Source organism: Argentina silus (assembly GCF_951799395.1).
Source record: "Argentina silus genome assembly, chromosome: 13".
Taxonomy (NCBI): domain Eukaryota; kingdom Metazoa; phylum Chordata; class Actinopteri; order Argentiniformes; family Argentinidae; genus Argentina; species Argentina silus.
In genome coordinates this window covers 3,860,149-3,875,346 of record NC_139667.1, presented here as the reverse complement: position 1 = coordinate 3,875,346, position 15,198 = coordinate 3,860,149, and the positions used below count along the sequence as shown (strand labels likewise).

General features: G+C 44.4%; 1 protein-coding gene across 1 annotated transcript in view; it reads left to right on the top strand.

Annotated features, from left to right (window-relative positions):
- ttll5 (tubulin tyrosine ligase-like family, member 5) overlaps positions 1-15,198 on the top strand; it is a 48,377-nt gene that overhangs the window by 351 nt on the left and 32,828 nt on the right. The window contains exons 2-13 of the mRNA XM_083684003.1: positions 1,621-1,727; positions 1,920-2,002; positions 2,892-2,998; positions 3,317-3,447; positions 3,605-3,687; positions 4,803-4,872; positions 5,222-5,306; positions 6,277-6,378; positions 6,796-6,887; positions 7,278-7,385; positions 13,702-13,783; positions 14,322-14,383. Of these exons, the coding sequence (XP_083540129.1) occupies positions 1,621-1,727; positions 1,920-2,002; positions 2,892-2,998; positions 3,317-3,447; positions 3,605-3,687; positions 4,803-4,872; positions 5,222-5,306; positions 6,277-6,378; positions 6,796-6,887; positions 7,278-7,385; positions 13,702-13,783; positions 14,322-14,383 (1,112 nt within the window). The remainder of the gene's footprint in view (positions 1-1,620; positions 1,728-1,919; positions 2,003-2,891; positions 2,999-3,316; positions 3,448-3,604; positions 3,688-4,802; positions 4,873-5,221; positions 5,307-6,276; positions 6,379-6,795; positions 6,888-7,277; positions 7,386-13,701; positions 13,784-14,321; positions 14,384-15,198) is intronic.

Genomic DNA, 15,198 nt, shown 5'->3' with positions numbered 1-15,198 from the left:
CTTATTGGAGTCTTAATCCTGGCACCTGCCTCTAGTAGTCTCTCCCTAAATAGACAGTGCTCTGTCTACCACAGAAGAAGAGCCTACATGGCATCAATCTGGTTTTGAATCAAGTCCTGAATTAAGTATTAAATGAATTATTCAGCAAAAGCGACACATTTCTTGTGCATCAGTAATGTAGGCCTAATCTGTGTAAGGTTGCAGATCATTGCCCTATTTTAGTCATGGTCACCAGAGACAAAAAAATTAATTATTGATGTCAACATTAGAGGCTTCAAAGGCAGACAAGAACACCCACAATAACAGTAATACATTTTTCACAACGTTACACTTGCGAAAAGACACCAGATTGGAAAACCAATAGTGGTAATACAGATTATAGAATTACATAATAATTAAACCTCTGTCATTTTATTGCGTAACAATTGTCTATTGTACTTGGCGTTCACCGACTGCTCATGTCTATACGCAGTGTCTTAACGGTCTAACAGGATTCTCTATGTCTGCTTTTTGATTCCCTCCAACTCCTGAATTAGCACTGCTTGCTTAATATTGCAAAGGCTATTAAGTGGATTGATGGAGAGGCTGCCAGGGCACTATGACCGTGAGATCTCATTAAAGCTCACCATCCTTCAGTGGCTTTAGTGGCATAGCACTCTAATGCACATGCCACACCATCGCAAGGCTCCTGGTTCGATTCCGACCCTCGACATATCTGACATCCCTCCTCTCTCTCACCCATCTTTCCTGTCAATCTCTACTGTCTCTTTCCCAATACAACAGAAATGCCCTTTTTTAAATACGTTTTAAAAAGCTCACCGTTCTCCTGAGGGCTCTTGACGTTTAGCAGAATAGCTACAGTACTGTGACTTTATCATTTTGAAAGTGAATACCGTAGTCGGTACATAACTCAAGAGTTAGCTCTTATCACCCATGGCTATTAAAATGCCTCTCCCTCTTTGGTACTGTGTAGATATTGTAGACGAGAGAGCTGACATGCCTGGATACTTGAGCCAGGAGAAGGTATTGTTTACATGCCTCCTTCCTGCTGCACCCCACCGTATCAAGAATGGTCACATCTGATAGAGTTCTACTCCATGAACATGCCATCTTATCTCCACCACAGCCTCAGATAGTACCAGACACAGGCAGCCTATCAGATATTTTCAGTGTAATGTTACCAGGGTGTTTGTTAGGTGATGGGTTTGTTATTGCTTGGAACCCCTGAAACTGTGTGTAGCTTGGCCGTTGTCTGCTTCGATGAGGTAAACATCTTGTCAGATTGCATTCCACTAGCCTTAGATAGCCTGAGCTGTCTGTGTGGTATCATCCATAACTTTAAACTCAACATTAAGAGACATTGAAAAATATCTTGAAATGTTTTTAGTTTTTTTTTATTGTTTTAGTAGAGTATGCCATGCAAAATTAGCTCATTTCTCCAATAAAGGTTGGATAGGTTTATTAGATTTCTGTTTTATTTGGGTATTTTGTCATTTAAAGTCTCAAGTCTGACATTGTTTCTTAGTGTGCAGACAGTTCACCATAAAGATTTTACACAATCCTTCCCATGTAGTATATTTGACTAATAAATGACCAGATTTGTTTCTCTCCTTCACTCAGGGACCATCCTTGCATTGCGTGGAGTGGCCTGAGCAGGAAGATCCCTGTTCTGGTGTTCTTCGCTGAAGCAATCGTCTCTAAAGATGTTAACACCCGCTCTATTGGAGGTACTGGTATTTTTATCTCATGAGAATGTTTTGAATGACATTCACCTGTGACTGATACATATGTACCTTAATTGATGTGTATGTCTTAGTGAAACATGTATAGCAAAACACTGGGTGTGTGTTTTCTGCCATGCATGCCTACTGTATACAGTAGGTGTTTGATGATAATGGTAAGTTCTTGTTTTTCTGTAGAACGGTACAACCTGGCCTTCAAGATTGTGCGTACAGAGAGTCGACTGGTACGTGGTATACTGACCAACCATGGATTCCATGAGGTAAGACACCTCCTCCAGTCCAGAACATAGTTTTGATACAATGGAACTTTCTGGAGTATATATATATATATTTTTTGTGAGCACTAAACAAAATGTCCAAAAATGTCTCATTCTGGTCCACTAGCACATATATTCTCTCTGTCATGTGGGATAAGAGGATAGGGGGGCTGCTGTTTTTTCCTGACTGACACAGTCTATGTCAAAGCCTGGGAAAGCACCCATGAAAAAAAAAAAAATTGGCCCTCAAAAGCGTTAATCCAGTTTCACAAGGGAGCACACTCCCCATTATCGCTCCATCCAAGCACTTACTATTAATTCTCTTTTTATTTCACTTCAATGCCTCTTGACTCCCACTAAACCCATCATCAAAGGCAGACTAGTGTCTGCCACAGCATCTCCAGAGCCAAAGTTTAAGAACCCTCTATTGCAAACATCTGGCTTTCTCCTAGCAGTTAGTGTGGGGCCATGCCAAGCCTGCCTCTTCACTAAGGAGCGCAGAATATGGTCGGAATAAAACAAAACAGATATAAAGTAATGTGATGGTGATGAAAATAGCCTTGCCTTTGAAATTATTTGAAGAAGGAAGCCTATATATCACCGGATTAATGGCTGAGCATCGGATCTGCTTCTTTTGATCCATTCTTATCAAGCTGTCAGATGTGAGGGATTTCAGCGTGCTCATTTTGAGCTGCCCCTCTGCAGCTATTAACTGTGCAGAGCTCAAGGCTTTATTTATTTTAGTTACGATGTCCTTTATTCCCCCCTATGACCCTTCCGAACCTTCCGTTGTTTGTAGTTTGACCCTTGTGTGAGCAGGGCCTTTAAATGTATGTGAGATGTAAAACATTGATACTGTATCTGAAGTTGACAAGAAGGGTCTCTTTTTCAGGTCCATCCAAACAGTAATGACTTCAACCTAATGTGGACGGGGTCCCATCTCAAGCCTTACCTCCTACGCAGCCTTCAAGACTTTCAGAGGGTCAACCACTTCCCCAGGTACGGTATGGTATGACTGTGTTCAGTTCAACTGGACTGTGCCGCTGCAGATTGGCCTGCAACAGTCTCTGTTGTAAAAAGTCACACTGCTTAGCCGTTTAAAACTCCTCAAATCAGGCTGTGTGTTTGTTGGCCTCCACAGCAAAGTACATTTTGTTTGGAGCAGTGCCTTTTTAAAACATGAAATGAATCAAACTGTCGTGCAGGAGGAGTCTTGTTGCTATTGTGTTTGTACAAGGTCTTATTTCTCTCAGCGTCCAAGCTGTGGAGAACTAGAGCGTTTCGAGCTTAAAGGTCAACGGCCCTGTTCATTTCCAGGTCATATGAACTGACGCGCAAAGACCGGCTGTATAAAAACATCCAGCGGATGCAGCAAGCCCACGGCTTTAAAAACTTCCACATCGTCCCTCAGACCTTTGTGCTTCCCTCGGAGTACCAGGAATTCTGCAGTAAGTTCTCTGTCCCATTTGATCCTTCAGACTCTATTGAGATCTGTTCATTCTCATTGCTCCCTCTAAATGTAAACAACAATAAACCGCCGCAGTTCTCCAGTTGCTTTTCTCATGACACTTCAATCTCTCCCATCCTCTCCCGCCTTAACTCCAGGTTCTTTCGTCAAGGACAAGGGCCCTTGGATCATTAAGCCAGTAGCGTCTTCAAGAGGACGGGGGATCTACTTGGTCAGCAATGTAAGAGACTGACCATACGATGTATGAAGTGTATGAAGGGGTCGTATACTGCTATGTGCAGATACTACCTATCACTACCTATCTTCTGCCATAGATTCAAGACCCATCTCTTCAGGCTACATCTTAACTGTCCCTCCTAAAGACCTCTTCATCCCCACTACCCCCCTGTACAAGTTTCCCTCCTGTAAAAAAAAGAAAAAAGCATTGTCTTCTAGCATTGTGACTGCCAATAGCCCCTGGTCCTACCATAGACTACTTTTTCTAATGATGACTGATGGATAGATGATTGACCCATTTAAACACTTGTATTTGTTGTAAGTCGCTTTGGATAAAGGCGTCTGCTAAATGCCATAAATGTAAATGTAAACTGTAAATGCACTGTCAACCTCAAGGGAGATTTCGGGGATAGTGACCTGAGGGAACTCTGTTGAAAATGAAACAATATGTCCAGTTACTGTAGTTGTGGGGGGGGTGCGGTAGAACCATGTTGAAAAAAAACTATGAAACAGTGTGTGTCATAGACATTAAGCATTGTTGAGTAAATCACACACTTCAAGGCATTGGCTTTGGAGGAGCTCCACAAGGCTCTCTGACTTGGACAACGTATACACGTTTTCTCCTCAGAGGTATTTTTATGAAACAGTGGAAAGAATGTCAGGGTGATATTTCGAAAGAAGGACGTTACTTTTGGGGGTTTTGTCTGAACTGTAGCCAGGCCTGAGGTTAGTTGTTCACCACCTGCAACACATTTTACCACATAAATGACCCCACTTCTATCTCTGTATGGGCTCTGATAGACTGCAGTACGGGATGGGCTTACTGTGAATGGCGTATGTTATGTATGTGTCTAAGTTGTCCGTGGCTGGTACTTTAGATGAGTTATGTATGTATTACGTCTTCAGTAGAGTGAAAGCACTGTAATATAAAAACCATTACCCGGTGAAAATACTGAAACATTGTTGGATCGATGGGGTTGTAGTTGGACTGCTTGGAACTTGTTAAATTGGATAAAATGCTCCAATTGACATTATGCTCTCTGGTGCCTGTCGTTTGAGTGATTGTTTGAGTGTTTTGGGTGTTGTTTTATTTGATACATTTATCCTTCTTGTTTACAGCCAAACCAGATTCCGTTGGATGAAAATATCTTAGTGTCCCGCTATATAAACAACCCACTACTGATAGATGGTGAGTTTTTGACATGGAAGGAACTTAAGTCAAGTTGATCTCCACTTGTGGTCCTCTGTGGCTCAGTATGGTCCTCTGTGGCTCAGTTGGTAGAGCATGGCACTAACAACGCTTAGGTTGGGGGTTTGATTCCTGCTGGGACCATATATACTAAGAAATGTATGCACTCACTGCAATGTAAGTTGTTTTGGATAAAAGTGTCAGCTAAATGGCATATATTAGTATATATCATATTCTATATTCTATATATATAGATACGAAAATGTGCTCTATAAATAAATGTATTATTTATTATTATTATTATATTATATATTTTTACGTCATCTCCCTTATTTTTTCTTTAATTCAGACTTCAAGTTCGACGTGCGGTTGTATGTGCTGGTGACTTCCTATGAGCCACTCATCATCTACCTGTATGAGGAGGGTCTGGCCAGGTGAGTACTCCGTCCCACGCGCTGTGGTCGCAACACCGTCAGGGATCGCATGTGGGCTGAATCTTGTGTAATTCATATCAGGTCAAGGTTCATACTGGGTCAAAGGGACCGTATTGGATATTGTTCGTGGAATATCTTAGTGAGTTCAGCAAGTAGAGGAGTAACTTCTGAAATGTATCAAGGTGATGACCAGTAGAGGGCAGCCTCAACTTTAGTGCCACTGATGGTACGGTTTGGCGGTGGTTTCAAACAAAGCTCTCCATTGTCTCAAGGGTGAAATGAGATAATCATGCCCTTTGCTCAGACTTGGACCCAGGACACTAGGATGTAGAATTGTATTTACAGACTTAAGTAATGATGTTGCACTATGGAAATGTTGTGAGTCATTCAAATTGTAATCTGAAGTGACAGGTCACAAATGAATGTCTCATTGACAACCATGCTGTGGCCTAATGATCATTGCATTTTTGCATACATTTGTCTGTGTCCAGGCTCTTCAGCCAGTTGAATAATTAATAATAATAAGCAATATAGAATGGTTAAGTGGGATTAGGGTCAGGGATGGGTGGATGATGGATAAGATGACTGGCTCATCACTGCTGGGCTTGACAGAGGAAGGTGCCATTCATAGTGACACTAGTGTTTACTTTGCCCAGCTTGATTATTAACTCTGGGTAATAAATCTTGGCTGAATTCTGAACCCCACTTTTATCTTCGACATTCCATTGGGTTTGACGGTATTCAGGTAGCCTCTGGATGCCAAGAAATTCTCATTCTTCCACATGTGGTGTCCACCCCTCTCAAACACAAGAGGAGGAGGAAACATTTCTCCTCTCGTCCAAAAGTCCATTTATAATCCAGTCCAATCTGATGTCAGCCGTGTGAAAGTGTGCGTTGTGAGTATCGTAACAGACCTTCCATTGTGAGCTGTCTTTTGTATGCTGGACTAATAAACACCATCTGCCCACAGGTTTGCTACAGTGAAGTACGACCGCGCTGCGAAGAACATCAAGAACCAGTTCATGCACCTCACCAACTACAGCGTCAACAAAAAGAGCAGCGACTATGTTAGGTAACCAGGGGGAGTCAACAACCAGCGTACTGCTGTGTTCTCCATTCTCCTCCAGGCATCTAGAAATGAATATGTAGCTAATTGAAGGAGCGCAGATGAATGAGAACAGATCAAATCACCCAACCGTTGTTACTACGACATTTGGATGGCATTTGCAGATGCTAGATAAACTCCCTCCACCCCGGGTTTCCCAATGATCGTCTTTTCAACATTGTTGCGTGAACTTCATTCAGAAGGCTGTTTTGGAAGAAGCCTGACATTGTATGTGTTTTGTAAAGACTTCGTCACCCCCCACTACCCCTCTATACAGTTCCTTTACTGTTAATAATAATAATTTAAAAAAAAAAGCTTCTTCTAGCATTGTGACTGCCAAGGGCACCTGGTCCTAAAAACAAAAACAATGTTGTTCCTTTTTAGTTGCGATGACCCTGAAGTGGAGGATTATGGGAACAAATGGAGCATGAGTGCAATGCTGAGGTATTTGAAGCAGGAGGGGAAGGACACCACATGTGAGTAAAGCCCCCCCCACCCCCCACACCTACCCTCTCCTGCCTTATGACATCAATGGAACATCAATCACCAATGTCTATTGTTGATGCAATTAGTCAGTATTGTCAAGATCTTGCTGTTATTTGAATGGGGCTTATGTTAGCACCTGATTCTCCCCACCCCCCCTTGCTTGTCAAAAAACAGAGCATGGCGAAATCCTAACCCTAACCCTAACCCTAACTTCAACCTGTGCACTGCTAACCAGTGAAAAGCATTACATCCCTGTTTAAATTCCCTAGTCCCTAGTCCCTAGCCCCTAGCCCCTAGTCCCTAGTCCCTAGTCCCTATGTCAAGTGGAGAAGGTAACCCATGGCTGGAGATAGTAACCCTGCGTTCCTTGTCTGTGCCAGTGCTGATGAGCCAGGTGGAGGACCTGGTGATCAAGGCTGTGCTGAGTGCTGAGCTGCAGATCGCCACCGCCTGCAAGATGTTTATGCCCCACAGGAACAACTGCTTTGGTGAGACTACCATACTACAGTACCAGGCTCTCTCTCTCTCTCTCTCTCTGTCTCTCTCTCTGTCTCTCTCTCTCTCTCTCTCTCTCTCTCTCTCTCTCTGTTGTGTATTATATTCATTACTTGCTCCTGGGATTCACTTTCAGGAAAGCTACTGCCGATATTCTACCCTTCGTCTCTTCAGTGATATTGACAAGTCGTTCCTAAGCGCGGTTCCTATGGGCCTTTGCTGCTCTCTGACTGGCTGGAGTGCTTTGGTGTGCCTGTTGACTGAGGCAGGAATTTGCTTCCTTTTTTTTCTGTTGCCATTCAGGTCTGTCTGATTTAGGCTGACTGTTTTCTTGGCTGCTCCTGTGTAGCACCAGGCTCGTGTGAACACCATTTCGGAGCCATTACCGATGTTAGTGTTGGCACTAATTGTCCGCTCTCTCTCTCTCTCTCTGCTTGGCGTTCTCTCAGAGAACTGGGGTTTGAATGCAGGCACGTTGACTGAGCCTCCCTCGGTGCCTCTGCCTCCCCCTGTCTTCTTTTCTCTCTCGATCCCTCTGACTCTCTTTCTTTCTCTGTCTCTCTGACTCTCTTTCTTTCTCTGTCTCTCTCTGTCTCGCCCTCTTTCCCTTTCTCTATTTCTCTCTCTCTCTCTCTCCCTCTATTTCTCTCTCTCTCTTTCTCTCTCTCTCTGTGCTCAGAAGTTGGTAAAAAGAAGAGGGCGCTGGCCATGCAATGCATCTGACAGGTCTTGGTAGACATAATAGGGCCCTGACTGGAGATTGTTTGGGCTGTAGGGGCTGTGTACCAGGGCAAACCCACACTATCTGACAGTCGCCTGCATAAAGATACTATCTGTGCCCCGAGCGGCATCACTCCTGGACCTAACAGGCAGACAGGCCCAGAGTGTGAAATGTTAACATGAAGGGGATGAGGTGTGTCGGTAAGCCCTAATCTGGCCCTCATTCGTGTCAGTTGAAATTGAATCAACACTAGAGATCCTCCGTTCCTAGGGGTGAGAGCGAGAGTGAGACAACAGGGCATGAATGGATGTGGAAAACAGGCACTCTCTATTTCTTTTTTCCTTTCTTTCTTTCTTTCTTTCTTTCTCTCTCTCTCTCTCTCTTCCTCTGACACACCTACACACACACACCTACACCTACACACACACACACACACACACACACACACACACACACACACACACACACACACACACACACACACACACACACACACACACACACACACACACCTACACCTACAGGCAATTAGTTTATATTTTGTACTGTCATGCACACATACCGGTGCTCTATAATGAACATGCCCATTACCCCTTGGTGATATCAGTTTACTGTTGAATGTGGTGTAATTTTGTTGTCTTCGCATCGCCCCAAGCTAGTTAATTATAGCATTCGGGGTGCGTCTGCAGGATTACATTTCCAAAGTCTGTCAGTGACAGCTCCAGCCTCGACAGTTCCAGAGGACCACCCTGGACCTCCCTCTTGTTCTTGTTGTTCTCCCCTGCCTGCCTCTCAAGGTGGGCCTGCGCTCTGTTGCTGTTTAAATATGCCTGTGTCTGAGGAGACATGCAGGAGCCAGTGTAAAACATGAGTGCCGGGAGGCCTGTCTCTGCTTCAGGGAGTCCACGCCAATATCACTGTGTGCTTTATCTTCTCCCTCAAATAAAATCAGCCCAAACCACAGAGGGGCCATGTTCCCTCAGCCCCTGTCGGCCCCCCCCCCCCTCTCCCCCGCCTCCCCCCCCTCTCCCCCCCCCCCTCTCCCCCCCCCCCCCCCCCCCTCTCCTCCTCCTCCCCCCCCCTCCCCCCCCCTCCCCCCCAGCCTCCAAAAAATGAACACAATGTTAATTCATGATCTGAAATGGTCCTAAGCAGTGTTGCCATGCACCAATAAAAGGCAAAACACCAGCAGGCCGTGATTTGTCTTGATAAATAATTTTAAGGGCGGCGAATGAGTCCCCAGAAAAGGGCCTATTGTTCTGAGTTTACATGCAATCCCTGCCACGTCTGGACCCTAGCCATGCAAGACCATAAAGCACATTGCAATCTTAATTTGCAGAAAATTATTCCCTGCCATTTTAATGTCTTTAAATATAATGTTTATTGTTTTCAAATGGGATTTGAGCTCTTTGCACAAATTGAGTTGCCTATCAAAACAGGGCTACTGTAACTAAATCCTTTATTGCGCTTTCTTGTCTGATGTGGGAAGAAGTAAAAACAACAGTTTTTTTTCTTTCCTTGGTAAGAAATGTGTTTGTTTGTTTGTGTGGGTATTAAGAAGTGTGTGTGTGGTGGAAGGGTATTAAGAAGTGGGTGTGTGTGTTTGTGTGTTTTTGTTTATTTGTGTGGGTATTAAGAAGTGTGCGTGTGTGTGTGGCTAAGGCTAAGAAGTGTGTGTGTGTGTATTTGTTTGTTTGTGTGGGTAATAAGAAGTGTTTGTGGTGTGTGTGTGGGGGGGTGGGGGGTGGGGTGGTGTATTAAGAAGTGTGTGTGTGTGTGTGTGTATTTGTTTGTTTGTGTGGGTATTAAGAAGTGCATGTGTGTGTGCTTGTGTGTGTGCATATGCGTGTGCGTGTGTGTGTGTGCAAGCGTGCATGTGTGTGTGTGTGTGTGTGTGAAAAATCTGTGTGTCAAGTATGTGTGTACGGGGAGGGAGAGAAGAGAATACCACCCATGCTGCTCTTTGCCTCTCTGCCTTATGATTAATGGTCAGGCTATTTACTGAGGGATGCCGATTAAGAGATGTTTTGACTGAGATCTGATTAGCCAAGTTTTATTACAGGCAGGACATTCCACACGCAACCGGTCCTGTATTCCACCGAACGTCCCTCCTTTAGTGTCCAACCTGGCTTCAAGCAGTTGCTTTTCACCTTTTTTGTCGTACATTTGTCAGTAGCCCAAGTCAAACACTTTCCTGTCCCAGATATACCCAGGGCTATTACTATGAGGGTCATGTCAGGTTGTTATGAAATTCTTTGCAGGTGATTTATTTATATGCAGGTGATTTACTTTATTTAGCTATTTTTCTTTCATTATCCGTGGGGATAAGTGCAGTATATATATTTTTTCCCCCATGTTTTTATCTGCTGTGTTTTGGGTGTCTTCACGCTTTTGGCATGGAACTTGTTTCCTCACTACAGCTGCCGAGGAAAAACCTCAGCGTTTATGATTTATGATTTATTCGGGGATGATGCAATAATCCAATTGTCATAACTAACAAAAAAAAACACACTTCAAGAAGATGCTTTATGATGTTGTTGTTGTTGTTGTTGTTGTTGTTGAGGGCCAATAGACTGCACGGCCAGGGTGTGGAGATGATTGTTTTGACGTTGTCTCATGTGGTGTGGGATCCAGCAGCGCCCATCCAATTGTAAAAAACATTCCTCTTGATCATCCCTCCTTTGCATCTCTTCTTTATTTCTTTTCCTCCCTCTTTTAATGGGTGTGTTGTGGATGTTCTCTGGTCCCTCTCTCTCTCTCTCCCTCTGTGTTGTGGATGTTCTCTGGTCCCTCTCTCTCTCTCTCCCTCTGTGTTGTGGATGTCCCTCTGGTCCCTCTCTCTCTCCCTCTGTGTTGTGGATGTCCCTCTGGTCTCTCTCTCTCTCTCCCTCTGTGATGGGTGTGTTGTGGATGTCCTCTGGTCCCTCTCTCTCTCTCTCCCTCTGTGATGGGTGTATGTGTTGTGGATGTCCCTCTGGTCTCTCTCTCTCTCTCTCCCTCTGTGATGGGTGTGTTGTGGATGTCCTCTGGTCCCTCTCTCTCTCTCTCTCCCTCTGTGATGGGTGTGTGTGTTGTGGATGTCCTCTGGTCCCTCTCTCTCTCTCTCTCCCTCTGTGATGGGTGTGTGTGTTGTGGATGTCCCTCTGGTCTCTCTCTCTCTCTCTCCCTCTGTGTTGTGGCTTCTCTGTGGGTGCGTTAACAGCGTTCCCCAGGCAGTGGTCGAGCCACAGAACAAACGCGTCTTGCGACAAACGGCTCTCGGGGCAGGAGCGGCGTCTGCTCCTAATTGGGGGAAAATGTGCGGCGCATGGAGCCTGCTTGTCGGGGGCTGGCGAGGTGCTGCCTTTTTTTTTTCTCTTTCTCCGTTGTTGTGGTGCCACTGATGAGGCACTCCAGGCTCAAACCAATTTATTCCAGTGCTCTGTTCCTTCTTAAAACTTAAACATTATGTTTTATGGCTTTTGGTGTGTGTGTGTGTGTGTGTGTTTGTGTGTCTGTTATTCAAAAAGCAAGAAAGGGGGATAAGCCTGTGAGTGGAAAAGAAAATCCCTGCGTTCTGCATAGCAACTACTGTTTGGCTTTCAGTGGCCAATCCTTACCCAAAAGAGAGAGGCTGGTTCTGCTACTAATGTTACCCTTGGCTAAGGATTTCACACATTACACTCAATTCCATTTTAGCACAAGTTTAGCTAACCATCTTAGAACTCTGTTAACCAGAACAATCACATGATGAATGACCTTTCACCAAGTAAAAATAATAGATTTATAAATGAATGAATTGATTGTGTTGGAATTCCAAATCATCGTCAGATATACATTGAATAAGAGAAGATTTAGAAGAGCAGGGTACTGTTGTCTGAGTCCAGAGAACAAGTGGGGGAGACCCAGGCCAGGATTGATCATTCCCCCCCCGGAGGTTAGCCCAGTAGTAAACACCGGCACATTCCCCCCCCCGGAGGTTAGCCCAGTAGTAAACACCGGCACATTCCCCCCCCCGGAGGTTAGCCCAGTAGTAAACACCGGCACATTCCCCCCCCGGAGGTTAGCCCAGTAGTAAACACCGGCACATTTTTGCTCACCTTTAAAAAAAAAAAAAATGGAGTCTCCATTAGCTTGGTAGATGTATGGAATCTCTCCGTGAAGTGCTTCATAAATTATGGAATATGTTTGCTTGACTTGCTCTGTTGACTCCGGCAACCGCGGTGAGGAGAGATTACTGGCGCGGCCGCCATTAAGGGTCCCGTGTGATACTAGCACTGACGTTGACCTGAGACACTAGAATAAACAGCTTACCCCACGGCAGCTTTGAAAACACCAACCTCTGGCCCCTTCTCAGAACCAGAGTCTTTTCTTTTGAAGTGCCATTAGGCAGATTTTTCCCCTGGCTTTACGGCCAGTGCTTTGCCCTGTCCCATTAAACCCCTGTGGTTTACCCTGGGGCTGTGGGCTACGGTACTCTGCATCCAGAGCCGTGTGAGGGAGTGATGAGGAGGGCTTTCACGGGGCTCATAGGCTCGCCCCGCCGTGGTGACACTGCTGTTTTATAACCCTGGAGGGGAGAGTGGATGAGTTTGTACACAGGGAACTCCCTGACCGCTTCGTAAAAAGGCCTTTATTCGGTGTGTTTCTTCCAAGCTGGCCATGGAGAGGATTATATACGGTTGTCTGAGTCGCCAGGGCCCTCTCACTCGGAAAATACTTCCCTAACTTTCCAAACTCTGAAAGCTGTGTCAGACTTCAGTCTATCAACGTTTTGCGTTGTCATAATCATCTGCTCCTTTTCGACTAGTAGTTGACAATAACGCCACTTGCATTTACATTTTGCATTTTAATCATTCAGCAGACGTTCGTATCCAGACAGACTTACAACAAGTACATTTGTCTAAAGTAAGTGAATCATCTATACGTCAGTCAGCATAAGCAAAAATCTGTGATGACTGATGTATAGGTGATTCACTTACTTTAGACAAATGTACTTGTTCTAAATCGCTTTGGATAAAAGTGTCTGCTAAATGTCAAAAATGTAAATGGAACTGTACATCACAGTGCATCGTAAGCAAAACCTCCCATCAGAAACTCTGTGACTGAGGTGTAGCAGGCAAACTGAATTCATTATGTCGGCGTTAGAACGTTGGCCAAACAACAGCTGACCAATATTCCAACCATATTAATAGCTAACCAATGGCATGACAAACTGGGATTTAGATGTGCAGAACTTTCTAATAAAAGAGAGAAATATTGAGTGCAAGAGTATGTTCACAAGTATGTTTTTCATCTAAGCTCTTATGTAAGCAGCTCAACGGAGCTGAAATGTGAATATACTTAGCTAATGTAATGCAGCCAATCCTCAGTAGCAGTCTTCTGATGTATTTTTCCCCTCTTGAGTGATTGGATATTTAATATGTACATAATCAGTAGCAGAAAGCAGCCATGTTGGAGACGACCAGCTTGTGAGACCCAAGATAAGACTGGCCTAGAAGTTTCTGTGTCCTAGTGTGACTTTATGGCTGGCTCTTCATCACAAACAGAGCTTTGGAAGGTAGCCTGAGCCTGCTGACCCTGCTGATTCATTGTGTTTGTGTCCACAGAACTATACGGCTTTGATGTGCTGATTGACTCCAACCTCAAACCGTGGCTCCTGGAGGTCAACCTCTCCCCGTCTCTGGCCTGGTGAGTGACTAACCGCATCTTATCATGTAATGGTTCACAGCTACGAATACAGTACATACAGGTTCCAGAATGATCAATCATTTGAAAAGGAGATTTTTATTTTTTTGAAGGAACATGTAATTCAAACAAGTGTTTTTCTTAGAAATGAAACATACTTCTGTTCTGCTCATAAACACATAAACTTTCTCTGGTTGAGCTCTGAAAATATATACTTCCCATAACAAGGAAATGGCATGTTTAAGGATTTACACTTGGTTTGTTGATAAATACCCGCAGGCTTGATGTAGCCCAAGCTTTCATGTCATCCTCCTCTGGCAACACGACCCGGCACTTCTTTCCAGGGCCGTAAATATTTGTGGGTTGCTGTAAATGATACGTTTCTGTAAACTCTAACTCTATGATTGGACATATTAACCGGCAAGTACTCTGTGCATTGTGTAAAAGTTTCTGTATGGGCTACAGCTCTCCAGCTAATGCCAATGAATTGTTTCGTTGTTGCTATTTTACTGTTTGATTGGAAATTACTGTTTATTTTCAGCGATGCGCCCCTGGATCTGAAAATAAAGGCCAGTGTGATATCAGACATGTTTTCTCTTGTGGGTAAGTCTCCCACTCTATTTACACAATTAATACAGCCTTGAATTACAGGTTTTTGGGGAGTTGAGGGATTCCAAGATTTTGGTCTGGCGGCTACACCCTATCATGCAGGCTCAGGCCTCACCTCATTGCTCTTGGCTAAAATGTTTTTGTTTATTACATACCCGCCAGTGTATTAAATCAACCACATGCTTTTCATGATAACTTGAAAGCATTATTTGAAAGCGTACTGCTCAGAGAGCTCAGGTTTTAGGAGTTACAAATGGATGTGGATCGTTGTATCCTAAACTTCCTGGCTAAGACTGACACTTGTTTCCACTATGACAAGGAGTGCCTTATCTCATGCTCACATGAGGATTATGCGAACATTCAATCCATCCATAAAGGAATGGAATATATTCTCAACAGCCCGTTGATGACATGCCACGGGCAGGTTGCTAAATGATCTGCCAGTAGGATCGCTGTGTAGCTTAAAATTGCCCCTCCCCACCCCCGCGTCTCCTCCAAGGCCTCTCTACCTGCCCATGAGTTGGGGCCTAGCTCAGGAGCGCCAGAGTAGATGGAAACTATCTTGGCCCTGGCTCCTGCCATCCACAGGGTTTAGCCTGCAGCAGGTTCCACTACGTTTGTGCTTCAGCCCAGTGTCTCCTGTTTATTAGGGCTTTCTTTAGTAAATCCTTGCTCACACTGAAGGAAGAAAAGCCACTAATTGCCCGTTCTGCCGCCTGACGGTGGGTTACGCCTGCGGAGACAGTCAGGCACTGTTTTACACTTCAACATTTGCCCTAACACTTGGCCAATTAACATTGTATACTGTA